This window comes from Cervus canadensis, chromosome 32, assembly GCF_019320065.1.
Source record: "Cervus canadensis isolate Bull #8, Minnesota chromosome 32, ASM1932006v1, whole genome shotgun sequence".
Lineage (NCBI taxonomy): Eukaryota > Metazoa > Chordata > Mammalia > Artiodactyla > Cervidae > Cervus > Cervus canadensis.
This window is the reverse complement of record NC_057417.1, coordinates 27509220-27526702: the sequence shown is the minus strand read 5'-3', so window position 1 is coordinate 27526702 and position 17483 is coordinate 27509220. Positions and strand designations below refer to the sequence as shown.

Below are 17483 nucleotides of genomic sequence, written 5' to 3'. Positions count from 1 at the left end.
TGGTGCTTTTATTAAGTTAGCAGCCAAATAAAACACCTAAATCATTTTCACAAGTGCTGCTCTGAGTCATATCTCCCCTGTGCCCTCTTTAGACCTAAATATAGGGAGCTTCCTTTATACCTGCTGAATTGCATCTTATGAAGTTTCACCCATTTTTCCAGTCTATGGACATCATCTGTGGTGTGGCTGGTGTGGGGCTTGTTATCCAGAGCCTGGGCTGTGGAGCCCCACCTCCAAGTCTGAGTTCTAGCTCTACACTGGCTGGTGGAGGGGTCTTGGCGATTTACTTGGCCTTCCCCTACCCCACCGCAAATATTTATTTTCCTGCACCGAGTCTTAATTGCAAATCTAGGTCCCTGAAAGTGAAAGTCGCTCAGTCATGTCTGACTCTTTGCGGCTGCAAAAGGACTGCAAAGGACTCTACAGTCCTTGGAATTCTCCAGGCCAGAATACTGGAGTGGGTAGCCTTTCCCTTCTCCAGCAGGTCTTCCCAACCCAGGGATTGAACCCAGGTCTCCCACCTTGCAGGCAGATTCTTTACCAGCTGAGACACCAGGGAAGCCCATGACCAGGGATCAAACCCTAGTTCCCTGACCAGGGGTCAAACCCAGGTTGGGAGTGTGAAGTCTCAGCTCAGCTGAGCTCAGCTGAGGGAAGACCTGGTGGCTCAGACAATAAAGAATCTGCCTGCAATGCAAGAGACCTGGGTTGAGAAGATCCCCTGGAGAAGGGAATGGCTACCCACTCCAGTATTCTTGCCTGGAGAATTCCATGGATGGAGGAACCTGGTGGGCCACAGTCCATGGGGGTCGAAAAGAATCAGACAAGACTAAGTGACACTTTCACTGCTGTGAAGTCCTTATTTGGCCTTTCTAAGCCTTGGTTTCCTCATCTGTAAAATGAAGATGATTAATACTAATACCTACTCACAGGATGTAGAGTATAAGACATTAATGAGATAATTCATACACAGTACTTAGTAACACAGGGCCTGGTAGTGATCACTCATTTGCAGCCATTATCTGGATGATCATAACCACTGCTGCTGCTGGTTCATGTCCTTGTTCTTTTAAAAATGGCTGTCTCTCACTGCCCCCTCCCGAAGCCTGTCGGTCCTTGCTTACAGTGACCCCTCAGTCTGAGACTCCTGTCTTTGTTCTGTCACCGGCCCAGCTCAAATCCTCTGCGGCATCTTCAGTTCTTCCCTCTGCTGTAACTGGGAGCTCCTACCGGCCAGTCCTGTTGTAATTGTTTCATAGCCCATCTTACATCCAGTTCTTTCCATTTACACGTCCACCCTTTAGGTTGAGGGCTTTATTTCTTCACTTCTCTGCTATTCATAGCTGCTTCCAGGACTTTCCCTGGTGGTCCAGTGGCTAACACTCCGAGCTGTCAATGCAGTGGGCATGGGTTCGATCCCTGGTCAGGGAACTAAGATCCCACGTGGCCCCCCCGCCCCCCAAAAAAAAAAAAAATATATATATATATATATATAGCTGCTTCCTTCAACTCTTCCTCCAGCTGCTTCCGTCCCTTCCTGCCCAGCACGAAGCCCATTGCCCACCCCCACCCCCCACCCCCACTGAGTGCCACCTCCCCTTCTGCTTTTATCCCCACTTCCGCCCTTGCACATGTGTGGCCCTATGGCCCAACTGGTCCTCGTGTTCCAAGCTTTTCCGGAGCTGGGCTCCAGGATCTGGCCACTTGAACAGTATGACCTTGGGCAAGTGGGTGAGTTAGCCTTTCTGGGCAGCAATCATAGATGCCCCTACGAGATGACTCGTAGGCAGCGTCAGTGAGAGAAGTCAGTGAGTGGCAGGGGAACGACAGACAGGTAACCCCCTTCTTCCTTTGTTAAAGTTTCCCTGAGCAGCATCACAGTTTCACAGGACAGAACATTTTCAGTTTTCTCACACACACAGTCTAAAGTTACAGACTCATGATATATTATTTTATGTAGCTTAAGGGAATTTAAAGGTTGTTTTTGTTTTGTTTCTTTGTTTTGTAAGCGAGGCTCATACTGACCACAATTTTGGGCAACTGGTCTTTGATCTGTAAGTATAAACAGATATTTGTGGACTAAATCTAAACCCCACCCATCACAGGCCTCTCTAGAGGCCCTGACTCGGCTTCTAGCATTTCCAGCCAACAAGGATTTCTCTTTTTCCATCACAGCCTGTGCAGCTGGCTGTCTCAACCGACCCCCTAGGACTTGACCACGTCCAGTTCATACCGTCCTGGATTTGAGACCTTACATTTATTAGGTCCCTTATAATTCCTTATGAATGCAGGCAACCTTTAACGGCTCAGCAAATGTGGCCACTTTGCCCAGAGGTCTGTCTGCAGCCAGGATCCCATCATTGTGTCAGAGCCAGGAGAGAAACATAGTTGAAAGCGTGTGACTCGCCTGAGGAAGTCTGAAGGAAAGGGAATGGCCTGGGCCAGGCCTGGAAGCAGAAGCCGAGAAACCGGTTCAAGGAAGGACTTGTGATGAGAAAGCTGGAAGCACTGGGCCTCCAGAGGACGCAAGTGCTGCCTCAACGGGAGATTTGGGGCAATAAAATTTTTAAGCCCTAATGTTGCCAAAAGACCCTGATGCTGGAGGGATTGAGAGCAGGAGGAGAAGGGGACGACAGAGGATGAGATGGCTGGATGGCATCACCGACTTGATGGGCATGGGTTTGGGTAAACTCCGGGAGTTGGTGATGGACAGGGAGGCCTGGCATGCTGCGATTCATGGGGTTGCAAAGAGTCGGACACGACTGAGCGACTGAACTGAGCTGAATGTTGCCAAAGATGCTGGTAAACACGTGAGATTTACTTATTTTCCTAATTTTTTTTATTTATTTGGCTGTGAAGTGAACTGAAAGTTGCTCTTTGCAACCCTGTGGACTATATAATCCATGGAATTCTCCAGGCCAGAATACTGGAGTGGGTAGCCTTTCCCTTCTCCAGGGGATCTTCCCAATCCAGGGATTGAACCCAGGTCTCCTGCATTGCAGGCGGATTCTTTACCAGCTGAGCCACAAGGGAAGCCCTTATATGGGTCTTAATTGCAGCATGCAGAATCCTTTTTTTTTTTTTTTTAAAGAAGTCGAAGAGAGGAGGCTTATTTTATATATTTTTTATTTATTTATTTATTTTTGGCTGTCCTGGGTCTCCATTGCTGCACAGGTTTTTCTCTAGCTGTAGCAAGCCAGGGCTACTCTCTAGTTGCAGTGCACGGGCTTCTTGCATCATGCGGGATCTTTAGTTTTGGAATGTGAACTCCTAGTTGCAACATGTGCAGTCTAGTTTCCTGACCAGGGATTGAACCCAGGCCCCGTGCATTGGGAGCTCAGAGTCTTAACCCACTGAACCCCCAAGGAAGTTCCGGGAGTAAACTTCTTACTCCTTTCTTGCATCATCTCTTACGTGAGATTCTGTCTGAACTGGTCTAGACCACTGCACTGACAGCCAACAGCTGTGCTCAATGGCGCCCCCTGCCTGTGCTATAGAGAAGAGGGAAGGGAGTGTCCACCATCTCCTTGTCCTCAGGGAGGACTAAGGCCGATGGGGAAAGGATCCTGTGTTAGTCTCTTGGGGCTGCCACAACCAATTACCACGTATTGGGTGGCTTAAAACAATAGACGTTTGTTCTGTCACAGTCCTGAAGGCCAGAAGGTCAAATCAAGGTGCCAGCAGGGCCATGCTCACGTTGGACATTCCATCCTCGCCTCTTCCTAGCTTCTGGTGCTTCTGGTCTAGCTTCCTAGGTTTTGGTGGTGGTCCTTTGCATTCCTTGGCTTGTAGGCACATCCCTCTGGTGTCTGCCTCCATCTTCACATGGCTTCCTTCTCCCTGAGTGTCTGTGTCCCTGGGTTTTCACATGGTTTTCTTATAAGCACACCAGTCATACTGGGCTTAGGACCCACCCTAATCCAGTAAGACCTCATCAACTATCTCTGCAAAGACGCTATTTCAAATGACATCATGTGCACAGGGGCTGGGGGATTTGAACTCCCAACGTATCTTTTCTGCGGAGACACAATTCCACCCACAACAGAGCTTGTGCTGTTAAAGAATTTGAGTCTGGCTCACAGACCTATGCCTTGTGAGACTAACTCACGGTTACCGAAGGGGCTGTGGGGGTGGTGGGGGGAGAGAGAAAGTCAAAGTCAAAGTGAGGTCACTCAGTCGTGTCTGACTCTTTGCAACCCTGTGGACTGTAGCCTACCAGGCTCCTCCGTCCATGGGATTTTCTAGGCAAGAGTACTGGAGTGGGCTGCCATTTCCTTCTCCAGAGATAAATTAGGAGTTTGGAATTAACATATACACACTACTATATATAAAAATAGGCAAACAAGGATTTCCCTGGTGGTTCAGTGGTTAAGACTTGGCGCTTCCAATGCAGTGGGTGCCAGTTCGATCCCTGGTCAGGGAACTAAGATCCCACATGCCACGGGCAACTAAGCCCATGCACTTGTATGCCGCAGTGAAGACCCAGTGCAGCCAAAAGTAAAAATAAAAGAAAAAACAAAAGAAGTGATCCTTAAAATTTTAGGTGTGATCATATTAATAGTATGATGGTTAATATTCAGAGTCTTTTTTTCCCCTTAGAGATTTTTACTGAAATATTTACTGGTAAAATAGCATAACACCTGGGATTTACTGCAGATAATCCAGGAAGCAGGGGAATCAGTAGCCAATGGTAAAAAGCAAAGGTCAGCACACCAGGCATGTGCTCAGTTGCCAACTCTTTGCGACCCCATGAACTGTAGCTCGGCAGGCTCCTCTATCTGTAGGACTTTTCCAGGCAGGAACACTGGAGCGGGTTGCCATCTCCTTCTCCAGGGGATCTTCCCAACCGGATTGAACCCACATCTCCTGCATTGGCAGGTGGACTATTTACCACGGAGCCACCAGAGAAGCCCCAGAACACTAGAGGCGCCGGCCAAATCCAGACCACCTCCTGACTTTGTAAATAAAGTTTTATTGGAATGCAGCCACAGTCGTTCATGTCTGTTTCGCTGAGGCTGCTTTCTCACTCCAGTGGCAGAGTTAACATTTGCGATGGAGACCTTGTGACCTGCAGAGGCTAAAATATTTACTAACTGCCTCTTCACAGAAAATGTGTGTGACCCCTCATCCCTAAGAAAGCATGTTTGGCTACAAGTTCATAATCATTGGTGCTGGGGACCGACTATATGAGGACTTATTAGACGGACCATTACATTGATGTGTGCTTGGACTTTTCCATGATGAAAAGTTAAAAACAAAAATGAAAAACGTGGAGCCAGTGATCTCACTCCTTATACTCTATTCCTTGGAAATGAAAGCATCAGTTAATAAGGATATATATATATATATAAAAGAATGTTTACTGAAAGAGTTTAGTGGAAATAAATTTCCTCCCAGTACGGGTTGCTATAAATCACATCCACCCACACTGTGGAATATTATGTTATCTTTTTAAAGAATGAGCTGGAGTTTTACCGGTTCACTTGGAAAACATTTCATGGGATATTTTCAAGTGAAAAAGCAAGATGTAAAAAAGTCTGTGCATGACAGTCCCAGTTTTATAGGACAGTGACAAAGTTAACCCTTCAGAATGTGGGAGTGTGTGTGTGTGTGCACGTGCGAGGGTAGATGTAGGGTGTACGTGTACGTGTAGGGTACATAACAGGTTGTTAACATGAGTTGGAATAGAATGACGTTTGTGGAAGGGAGCAAAACAGAAAAAGGCTGTTACTTCAAAAACCAGACTACCTGATACCATCCTCTGTGTGTGTATGTAGAAATTATATTTATGTGTGTAACGTGCTTTGCTAACTTCAAAAGAGAATTATGATTTTGAAAACAACCGGAAAGGAGTGAATATTTGTCATGCCTTATAAGTAAGAAAATAAAAGGGAGTTTGGTTGGAAGTTGGAAAGTGCCCAAGAGCAGGGAGACAAGAGAGGAGAGTGACCACTGTGGACCGAGCCAGCTAGGGGAGGCTCCGTGGAAGGTTCTAGCTGCGGGAGGGTGGGAGGGGGTGTGCGTCCGGATGGTCTTTGAGCCACAGCCCCTCCCTGATCTCAGCGCCTCTTCCTCCTGCTCCCGGAGAAATAATGTTTCCCTGGGGGATGAAAGACATCCCTTTGTGCAGGCTTTAATTGGCATGTTGTTGTGCCAAGTGAATGAGTGGCAGGCGGGCACAGCAGCTGGGCACAGCCAATGCCAGGCAGCAAAGCCCGCTGCCTTAGGACAGCCCGGGCCAGCTGGCCTGGGAGCGCTGCCCGCCTCTGCCCCCCACGGTGGGGGGTGGGGGCCAAGCCTGCAGGGGGACAGGGGGACGGGGGTCTGCGGAGAGAGAGGAGTCATTGGAGGGAGGGGAAGGGGCAGGGCGGGGCATCTGGGAGGGTCTCAGCCACTGTCAGAAGCTTATTCTTCTCATCCTCCTTTCCCCTCCCCCCCCACCTCTTGTTTTTCAGACTGTCAGCATCAATAAGGCCATTAATACACAGGTAGTGGCCGTCAAGGAAAAACACGCCAGAAATATCCTTTTGGAGGTTGCTCCGAAGACCGACCCCGAGGGGAATCAACTCATGGGGACAGAGGTCAGGGCGAGGCGTCCTTGCTCAGCTGCAGGAACGGGCAGCCCCCCTCCAGCCAGGCCCCTGCAGGGTCTGAACACTGTGGGTTGGCAGCAGCTGGCTTCAGAGCCCACAGCCCGTCGGGGTGGAAGGGACCACAGCAGCCATCCAGCCCAGTCCCGCTCCTCTCCTGTGACTTAGCTTTGCAGAACTGCCAAGACCTTTGAAGTTACTCTCCTTTGAGATGTTTCCTCGGGGCACTGGAGGTCTTCTCCCCTGTATCATCAAAGGACTCTGGCCCTGCACTTTCCACCCTGACCACCCCCTTGGGGACCTGATCAAATGCCTTTCTCTGAGCATGAAAGCAGAACAGCGATCTGGGCGGCAGTGGTTGGCCTTAAGCTGACACAGGGGCTCTACCATGGAACTATGAGCCTCTTGAGTGAGCTGGTTCAGCCCAAACTGGAGGGAAGAAGATGGGAAGGTCAGGACGGACTAGGGCAGTGGTCCCTAACCTTTTTGGCACAGGGACCGGTTTCATGGAAGACGGTTTTTCCACAGACAGGGCAGGCGGTGGTTTCAGGATGATTCAAACACATTACATTTACTATGCTCTTTATTTCTATTATTAGCTCCACCTCTGATCATCAGGCATTAGATCCCAGAGGTTGGGGACCCCAGGGTTAGGGGACTGATGATTTGACCCCCACCCCCTGCCATGCAGAGTTGGCAGAAGCCTCAGCTTCCCCGATGGCTCAATGGGTAAAAGAATCGGCATGCAATGCAGGAGCCGTGGGTTCGATCCTTGGGTCAGGAAGATCCCCTGGAGGAGGAAATGGCAACCCACCCCAACATGCTTTCCTGAAAAATCCCATGGACAGAGGTGCCTGGCAGGCTACAGTCCAAAAGGTCACAAGAACTGGACACAGCTGAGCATGCACGACAGGACTGGCCGGCCACCGTCAGGGGCCTGTGGCTTTGGAGAGAAGTGCAGGCAGCACTCTGGCCAGTGGATCCCTCAGGAACTGCTCTTGAGATCAAGTCCAGGTGCCAGAGGGCTGATCCCCAAAGACCAGAGGAGAGGCTGCCAGTGGCCGAAGCCTTTGTGTTTGCCTGGACGGACCAGAGGGCAGGGGGAGGCTGGGCTTCTCTCTGGGCTGGGAAGCTCCTTCTTGCCAGGGTTCAGCAAGGTGACTGCCCCACAGCTAGTCAGGTTGGAATAGTCTGTCTTGAAGCCATCCCACCCCAGCCCCTCTGTGCAGGAGACCCAGGTTGGAACACCAAGGAAGCATGGTACTGCCGGGGCAATGCCCAGGAGAGGTCAGGCCCTCAGGAAATGTCGCTCACAGCGCGTACTGCTCTTCAGCGGTGAGAAAGCATCTTGTCTTGAGTGGAAGATGCTCTGGTTTGGAATTAGGGCTTTGCTCCAAGATGGGGCTATAGAACCCCGACCGGGTACCCCAGAAACCTGGCCCAGCAGTGAGCCTCGCCAGACCCTGCCCTTTTACACCCTTGTTGCTTTACTGAGTCAAGAAAACCAAACCAAGAAAAGCCTTCATTATTAGTGTCTTCCCAGATGGCTCAGCGGGTAAAGAATCTGCCTGCAGTGCAGAAGACACAGTAGACGTGGGTTTGATCCCTGGGTTGGGAAGATCCCCTGGAGAAGGAAATAGCAACCCACTCCACTATTCTTGCCTGAGACATCCCATGGACAGAGGAGCCTGGTGGGCTACAGTCCATGGGGTTGCAAAGAGTTGGACACGACTGACTAATGCGTGAATTAGTGTCCCAATAGAGTTACCCAGGCCTGACCCTTCCCTGTGAAGAATACCAGTCAGTCAGTCTGGTGTGAGACATGAAGAGAGAGACAGCTGTCACGGGTCGGCGTGCCCCCTGAATGCGGTGAGTACAGAGAGCGCCAGGGTACACCTTGCCTGGGAAGCACCCTGGGGCGATGGGAGGGACCTGGAGGAAGATAGCAGAATCTCATCTCGCTCTGGGACCTTGAATGGGCCCGGTGAGGCCTCTGCGACCCTTAACTCCCTTGTCTGTCAGATGAGAGTGTCGGCCAAAGAAGCTTCCAGAAGCTAAAATTCCAGCTCTGACTTTCTGGGAGTCTCTCTGCCTCCCAGTTGCTAAGGAGTGAATAAACATTGAAAAGATCCCCTCCACGCAGTTAGAGTTTTAAAGCCTAAAGATCTCACAGAACATTTATTCTTTATAGGTACCTTTTTTTTAAATTGGAGTATAGCTGCTTTGTATAGTTGTGTTAGTTTCTGCAAAGTGAATCAACTGTTCAGTTCAGTCGCTCAGTCGTGTCCGACTCTGCGACCCCCATGGACGGCAGCACGCCAGGCTTTGCTGTCCGTCACCAACTCCCGGAGCTTGCTCAGACTCATGTCCATCGAGTGTGATGCCATCCAGCCATCTCATCCTCTGTCATCCCCTTCTCCTCCCGCTCAATCTTTCCCAGCACCAGAGTCTTTTCCAATGGGTTGGTTTTTCGCATCAGGTGTCCACTCCTGGAGGGCTGGGGAGTGGATCTTATTTTTCTTTATATCCCCAAGTCCCTGACATGAATTGGATGCATTAAGATGCTTTTTAAATTAAAGACAGAGGGGTCTGCTTGCCTGTTTCCACGCCGTCGTGCCCAGCCGGCTCCACGCCTGCCCTGGCTCCTGTTTTGGCAGATGGCTCTTGGGTAAAGGGCTTCCCTGTTGGCTCAGATGGTAAAGAATCCGCCCGCAACGTGGGAGACTTGGGTTCAATCCATGTGTTGGGAAGATCCACTGGAGGAGGGAATGGCTACCCACTTCCAGTATTCTTGCCTGGAGAATCCCTGTGGACAGAGGAGCCCAGTGAGCTACAGTCCATGGGGTTGCAAAGAGCCAGACATGACTGAGCGATTAAGCACAGCAAAGGAACCACAGTCTGCCTCGAGAAGTCATCTCAAGAGAGGGGAGGGGGCTGTCTGTCTCTCCTCTTCCTTCCTTCTAGTCCAAGGGGGCTGTGCTTGAGGTGAAACTAAGTTATTTCAGAAATCACTCTTTTAAGAACAAAGGTTGGGGACTTACCTGGTGATCTGGTGGCTAACACTCCACGCTCCCACTGCGGGAGGCCCGGGTTCAAGCCGTGGTCAGGGAACTAGATCCCACAAGCCACAGCTGAGAGCCGACACAACCAAATAAGCAAATTTTAAAAAAAAATTTTTTTAATTTTAGTTATTTATATATTTATTTTTGGCCTTGCTGGGTCTTTGTGGCTGCTTGGGCTTTTCTCCAGTTGTGGCAAGTGGGGGCCACTCTTCATTGAAGTGCACGTGCTTCTCATTGCAGTGGCTTCTCTTCTTGGGGAGCATGGGCTCTGGCATGTGGGCTCACTCGGTGGAGTTCACCGGCTCTAGAGCTCAAGCTTAGCCGTTACACACGGGCTTAGCTGTTTTGAGGCATGTGGGATCTTCCCGGATCAGGGATCGAACCCACATCTCTTGCATTGACAGTCCGGTTCTTTACCACTGAGCCACTAGGGAAGCCAAAAAATTTTTGTTTTAAAGGGTGATTTCAGCTTCCAGACCCAAAATTGTGTGTTCAAGGTGACCCCTCTCAAAATACAAATATCAGTCAGTCCAGGGAGGGAATTTTACCACACCTTCTAGCTCAGAGGCAAAACAGCATGTCTTTTGGGTAAGTCCCATAGTTTCTAGCCTGAGGCCAGTCTCTCCTAAATGGTGCAGTGCCTCTCATTTCAGCCGGAACGTGCTGTGCTAAGCCGCCTCAGCTGTGTCTGACTCTGCGACCCTATGGACTGTAGACCACCAGGCTGCTCTGTTCGTGGGATTCTCCAGGCAAGAATCCTGGAGTGGGTTGCCATGCCCTGCTCCAGGGGATCTTCCCGATCAAGGGATCAAACCTGCATCTCTATGTCTCTTGCATTGACAGGAGGATTCTTTAACACTAGCGCCACCTGGGAAGCCCAAGACCGGATTGTACTTGGGATTGATGATGCCCAGATACTGGGTGTGTGAGGCCTGTGCAAATTCCCATCACGAAAGAAATGTGGAAATCCTCTACTTTCCTCCAGAAGGGTTCCCTAATTACAGAGGCCTGGAGGTCTGTTAAAATCACTCGAGGCCAGAAGGACATTTATTAAACGCAAACTGTGGCAGGTTGTGCCAAGGGTGACAGGTATGTTTGAAATTGGATCTCGGGGGGCAGAATTCCGCACACAGGGAATTTAAGGTGTTAGAAGATAATGGCATCCCTGAGTGAGGCCAGGAAGGTTTTTAGAAGATGCGGAGTGAAAGAGTCGTTTTTTTTTTTGCTGTGCCACAAGGCATATAGTATCTTAGTTCTTTGACCAGGGATCAAACCAGCGCCCCCTGCAGTGGAAGCACATAGTCTTAACCCCTGGACTGCCAAGGAAGTCCCAAGAGTCATTTTAAATTTAGAGAAAATATTAATATATTTTAAACAAAGACTGCCGCTTTCAGGGTAAGAGCAGAGTGGCTAACAGGAGAGGAATCAGGTGCTACTTGGAAGAGGAACCAGGTGTCAGTAGCCAGGGCCCTTGAAGAGCTGAAGCACACCCTCGCTTTTGAATAGTGGATAAGAGGGAATTTTGAGAAGCCATATTGTGTTGCTAAAATATTAGCTGCAGTTATGTCCCCCGCAAAGGCCACATGACAAACTCAGCAAATCTAAAGGGCAGAGTCTCCCTTCCCACAGCAAAGCCCTAATTCCAACCAAAGCATCTTCCCACGAAAGGTCAGCCAGGACCACTGCTGGCCCAGCACTTACTTTCCAGATTAGGAAAGGTGCCTTTTTGCCATCCGTCAAAAAGTTGCTGATACCTGCCCAGCAGTCCATGGGGTCGCTAAGAGTCGGACAAGTCTGAGCGACTTCCCTTTCACTTTTCACTTTCATGCATTGGAGAAGGAAATGGCAACCCACTCCGGTGTTCTTTCCTGGAGAATCCCAGGGACGGGGGAGCCTGGTGGGCTGCCATCTATGGGGTCGCACAGAGTCGGACACCACTGAAGCGACTTAGCAGCAGCAGCAGCAGCCCAGATCCACGGTGCCTTTGTCACAAGCGGCGCCCCCTGCTGGCTAGTGCTGGGGCGCCATGAGTAAGGCACCACCCCCATGGCTGCAGGCCCCATCCAGCGCTGGTACCCAGGCAGGCCCCGTCCGCGCCTTTGTTTTCCATGACCCTCCTCACCGTGCATACTGGGCACCCACCACGAGAAGGGAGCGCAGACCTTCTGGTCTGTTGTCAACCGGTTGCCCCTGTCTAGCAACGCAGTGCTCTGCTGGAAGTTCTGCCACGTGTTCCACAAACTTCTCCGGGATGGACACCCAAATGTGAGTGCCTGGGGCTGCAGCGGAGGGGCGGGGAGCCTGGGACCCACGTGGGGAAAGTGCACTGTCCACCCCTGTACTGGGGATGGCAACTGCCCCCATCTCCTGGCCTTCTGGGTACCAATTTCATCTCTCTCCCATCCCCATCTCTGCCCCACCGCAGACCCACCTCTCACCAGCCTCTGTGTCCTCTCCTTCTCTTCCCTCTCCAGGTTCTCAAGGACTCTCTGAGATACAAAAGCGAATTGAGCGACATGAGCAGGATGTGGGTGAGTTTGAACCCGCTCCTTGGGGCCACCTGCACCGCCTCGTCCTTCCGCAGAGGCCACAGAACAAGGAGTGTGGGATAGAACAAAGTCATCTCTTTTACCTTGTTTTGGATTTCACAGGCATCAGGGAGGGGTTCAGGGATGCCCCCACATGGAACCATGATATTCGCAGTCTTACCTGGAGTTCCTGGAAACTGTTGGGAGGTTCCAGGGCCAAGGAGTTTCTCCTGCCAATGGAAGCGCATGTCACAGGGCTTGCTCTCAGTGACGCTGTCATAGTTCCTGCTTCTTTCCTTCTCCTGGTCCCATTGGAGTCATAGCACCTTGAGAACTGGCATTCCCAATCTAAATGCCAGTGGTTTTTCTTTCCTGGTTAGGGATTCTCGGTGCCTCAGGAAGAGGGAGGAGGTAGGTGGCAAGATCTGAATGCATTGAAAAGAGTGTTTTTATATACATACCAGAATCCCTCTAGATTCAAGGAGTATGTGTAAGGACAGGAGGTAACCTGCTTTTTGAAGACTCTCCCCATTGGACGCTGATGTGTCTTTTTTGTCCCACTGGATAAGAACTGCTATGTTAGCCCTTTCCTTAAAATTCATACCTGTATCTGCCTGCACTCACAAAATGTTAGCAATTATGTAGTCCAATCTACCCATTATAGATGAGAAATACAGACCCAGAGAGAGGAAGCAGCTTTTCCTAAGTCATAAGACTAGTAGTTAATCTGAACAGAGCAGAGATTTACCCCCCAAGCTCCCAACTGTGTGCTAGAGAGTTTTCTGTTAAATTTCTGTAACATGGAAAGCTTAGGTCTTTTTCTTTTTTGTAGAATTTACCTGGTATATCTTTTTCCATCCTTTTACTTATAACTTTTTATATTTTAAATAGTTTTTACATGTATATGTATTGCATTGTGGCTAGAGAATCAATATCATGTTGATATTTCAAAGTTTTTTGAGCTTTGCTGTATAAGCTAGTTCATGGTCAGTTTTTCTTTAATTGAACTGTAATTGACTTATAATATTAGTTTCAGATGTACTGCATAGTGATTGACTTTTCTGTAATCTTTTTGTCTTAGAAATGTATTTGTCAATAGCATTTCGTTGGATTCTATAAAAATTCAAGATGGCAGTCTTTGTCTTTTAACTGGAACTTTACTCTGTTTACATTTATTATAATGGGTAATATCTTTAGACTTATATCTCCTATCTTATTTTATGCTATTTGTCCTATCTGTTTTGTTTCTATTTCTCTCATTGTTTACCTTCTTTTGGATTGATTGGGTATTTTCTTCCTCATTCAGTTTCCTCCTCATTACTAGTGGGAAGATAAAAAATAAAAGCAGAGGTTTTTTTTTTTAATCTGTTGATAATGTTATCTAAAAATTACAAAGGGTATGCTTAGGCTATCATTGCTAAAATTCATGTCCTTGTTTCCTGTATAGCGCAAAGACCTTAGAATATTTTAGCACCATTCGTTCCCTCATATGCTGTTGTCATATATTTTAATTTTGGTTCTTTTTAGACCCTATATTTTATTTTAATTGTTGTATTAGGCGCTGTTCATCTCCTCTTACATCTCAGAGCGTGCATTCTTTCTGCCTGAATTATTTACTTTAGAACTTCCTTTAGTGAGAGTCTGCTGGTGGGAAACAACCACTTTTACTTGATGGAGAATGTCTTTATTTCACCCTCATTTATGGAAGATATTTTCTCTGACTTTAGAATTCTGGGATGATAGTTCTTTTCTTTTAGCACATGGAAGATATTAGTCAAGATACCCTTCCACTGGCTTATGGCTTCCTTCATTCTTATGAAGTCTGCTGTCAAACTCATCATTGTTCTTTGAAGCTAATCTGTATTTTATTTTTTCTGTTTTTAAGTTCTTACTATGTATCTAAGTGTGAATTTAGATTCTTTGGACTTCTTAAATCTGTAGGTTATTATCTTTTATTAGTTTTGAAAAGTTCTCATTGTCTTTTCAAATATTGTCTTTGCTTCATTCTGTCTTTTCCTCTGAGACTCTGGTTAGCAGCATTTTCGACTTTCTCACTCTGTTCCCCATGCCTTTAAATGACTGTTTCATTTTTTTTCTACCTGTTTGTCTCTGTACTGCATTCTGGATAATTTCAGTAGATCTAGTGTTCGTCTCACTTATTCCCCTTTCAACAAGGTCTAATCTGTTGCTCAACCTCTCCATAAGGTTTTCAATTTTAGTGTCGTTATCATTTCTTGGAATTCGAGGTTTTGTTTTGTTTTCAGAACTGCTTGGCACTCTTTATAATTTATTGTGCCCTGCATATATTTTAAAAGTCTCTAATTTATTTAGGCTTATTAAATATATGATTTCATATATCACTTTTTATACTTCCAGTATCTAAAGTCCTTAGAGATCTGTTTCTGCCATCTGTTGTTTTGGTGAATTTTGCTCAGTCTATGTAGTTTCTTTTTGTGCTTAGTTATTTTTCTACTGTGAATTGCTCATTTTCCTGGAGATTTTTTTCAGTGGGAATTCTTTGAATTCTAACAAAGGCAGGTTCCTCCAGAGAGAATTGGCATTTGCGTCCATTGAGATCACTCTAAATTAAATTCTCAACTTAAAAGTTTTATGAATTCCGAGCAGATCCCCTTGATAACCAGCTCATGGTTCAATTCTTGGAAGTCGTTTTTCCCTCCCTCTGATCATAACAGTGGTTTAAGGCAGTGGATTTTCTTTGCAGTCCTCGGGGGGACTCCTTCAGTGCAGAAGTACGTGTGTGTTATTTCCAATTTACCCTTAATTCCCCTGCACCAAGAAGGCAGTTGGCTCTTCCCCTAGACTCTTCAAGTTGGGCAGCTGAGAGCCGTGCCTGCAGTTCACCACCTGGCCCTGGAGACTCAGAAAACCAAAACTCCAGGGCACTTGATATGAGAAAGTAACTCCCCGCCCCCACCCCCATTTTGACCCCATCAAGCCATTTGCTCTCTGAATATCTGAATTACTCAGTTTCTGCCCTGAAGATTCCTTACTCTCTTGCTAGCTCATTAATACCTTCAAAGCGTTTTTAATGTCTCACTCAATATTGTTAGTAGTGTTCAGTGGGAAGGTCAACCCTGATACCTAGCCCACCTGCCTTATCCAAAATATAATTCTTCTATGTTGTCTGTCTCTTCCATTTGATTGAGACTTTCTGAACTTAGAAGCCTCTTTTACTTTTTTTTTTTTAATTACGACCTTTTTTTTTTTTAAACAGCTTTGTGACCCTATGGACTATAGAAAGCAGTTTTAGGTTCGCTGAAAAACTGAGTGGGAAGTACAGAGATTTTCCATGTACCCAGCATCCAAACGTGCATTATAGCCTCCTCTATTATCGGCATCCTCCACGACAGTGGTGTATTTGTTGCAGTGAATGAACCTACTGACATATCCATCGTAATCACCGAAGTCTATAGTTTACAATATAGTTCACTCATGGTTGTTGTACATTCCTTGTTGCTGTTAGTCGCTAAGTCGTGTCCAATTCTGTGACCCCTTTGACTGTAGCCCCCCAGGCTCCTCTGTTCATGGAATCAGTTCAGTTCAGTTCAGTGGCTCAGTCGTGTCTGACTCTTTGCGACCCCATGGACTGCAGCACGCCAAGCTTCCCGGTCCATCACTAACTCCCAGAGCTTACTCAGACTCATGTCCATCAAGTCGGTGATGCCATCCAACCATCTCATCCTCTGTCATCCCCTTCTCCTCCTGACCTCAATCCTTCCCAGCATCAGGGTCTTTTCCAATGAGTCAGTCTTCGTATTAGGTGGCCAAAGTATTAGAGCTTCAGCTTCAGCATCAGTGCTTCCAATGAATATTCAGGACTGATTTCCTATAGGATGGACTGGTTAGATCTCCTTGCAGTCCAAGGGACTCTCAAGAGTCTTCTCCAACACCACAGTTCAAAAGCATCAATTCTTTGACTGTCAGTCTTCTTTATGGTCCATGGAATAGCTCCATAATTTTACCTTTTCCAGATTCCATATAGTTGAAATCATATAGTATGTAGTCTGAATTTTCAGACTTAGGTCCATTTTTTTAGTTGAATTGTTTGGTTTTTTATTGTTGAGTTTTCAGAGTATATTTATACATTTTAGGTAATTGTCTTTTATGAGATACGTCCTTTGCAAATATTTTCTCCCAGTCCATGGCTTATCTTCTCATTCTCTTGACAGTGTCTTTTGTAGAGCAGAAATTTTTAATTTTAATGAAACCCAACTTATCAATTATTTCTTTCATGGTTTGTGCCTTTGGTGTTATATCTAAAGAGCCTTTGCCATACTCAAGGTCATCCAGGTTTTCTCTGTGATCTTTTAGGAGTTTTATAGTTTTGTATTTTACATTTCAGTCCCTGATCCATTCATCTTTCACTTTTTGACCCTTGTGCATTTTCCCATGATGATCTCTGGTGATTAGGCTGAAGATGACTTGCTTGCAGTGTCCTTTTTTATATTTTCCAAATTTTCAACAGGGGGTATATGTTATTTTCATACTCGGGGGGGAAAAATGTATTCTTTTAAAAAGACGTCCTGGCTGTAGGTCTTTCGACCCAATGTTCTCAGTGTTGACCCCCTGCTTTCTTTGCTCTTCGTCAAAGGGCCACCTGAGTGAAGGGTATGGGCAGCTTTGCAGCATCTACCTCAAACTGCTGAGAACGAAGATGGAGTATCACACCAAAGTGAGTCTTTTCAACAATTCTGCTGGCCCTGTCAGCCACCCCTCACATGCCACCCCACCTGCACCCCGCCCCGGGCTGTCCCGTCTCCTCACACCTGGCTGGGCCTTTCTGGTTTGTGTTTTGGCCATGCTGGATCTTGGTTGCAGCACCAGCGTCTCTCTTTGAGGTGCAAGGACTTCTCTTGTTTTGGAGCACAGGCTCCAGAGCATGTGGGCTTTATTGCCACAAGACATTTGGGATATTAGTTCCCCGACCAGGGATCGAACCTGTGTCCTCTGCATTGGAAGGCAGATTCTCAACCAGTGGACCGCCAAGGAAGTCCCCCCTGGCCAGGCTTAATTGTCAGGTTTTCCAGGTAATAGGACAGCTTGGCTTCTCAGGGAATGCTCACACCATATCCCCACTATGTGAGAGGAAACATTTTATAGAGTGACTGCAGTCAGTGAGATGTGACTGGGATGTGGCCTGGGTCCTCTGCACATTTTGTTCCCTATTTTGCAAATAGAGAAACCTGATCCACCACGTGTTCATTCATCACGTCGAATCCAACTCTTTGAGAACCCATGGACTGTAGCCCGCCAGGCTCCTCCATCCATGGGATTCTCCAGGC

At 47.4% G+C, this 17483-nt stretch overlaps 1 protein-coding gene across 3 annotated transcripts in view; it reads left to right on the top strand.

The window, feature by feature from the left end:
* The window catches only part of HIP1 (huntingtin interacting protein 1), a 135313-nt gene that overhangs the window by 79413 nt on the left and 38417 nt on the right, over positions 1-17483 (top strand). For all 3 annotated transcript variants that reach the window (XM_043454757.1, XM_043454756.1, XM_043454758.1), the window contains exons 2-5: positions 6456-6519; positions 11775-11917; positions 12127-12183; positions 16793-16873. In XM_043454757.1, coding sequence (XP_043310692.1) covers positions 6456-6519; positions 11775-11917; positions 12127-12183; positions 16793-16873 — 345 coding nt within the window. The remainder of the gene's footprint in view (positions 1-6455; positions 6520-11774; positions 11918-12126; positions 12184-16792; positions 16874-17483) is intronic.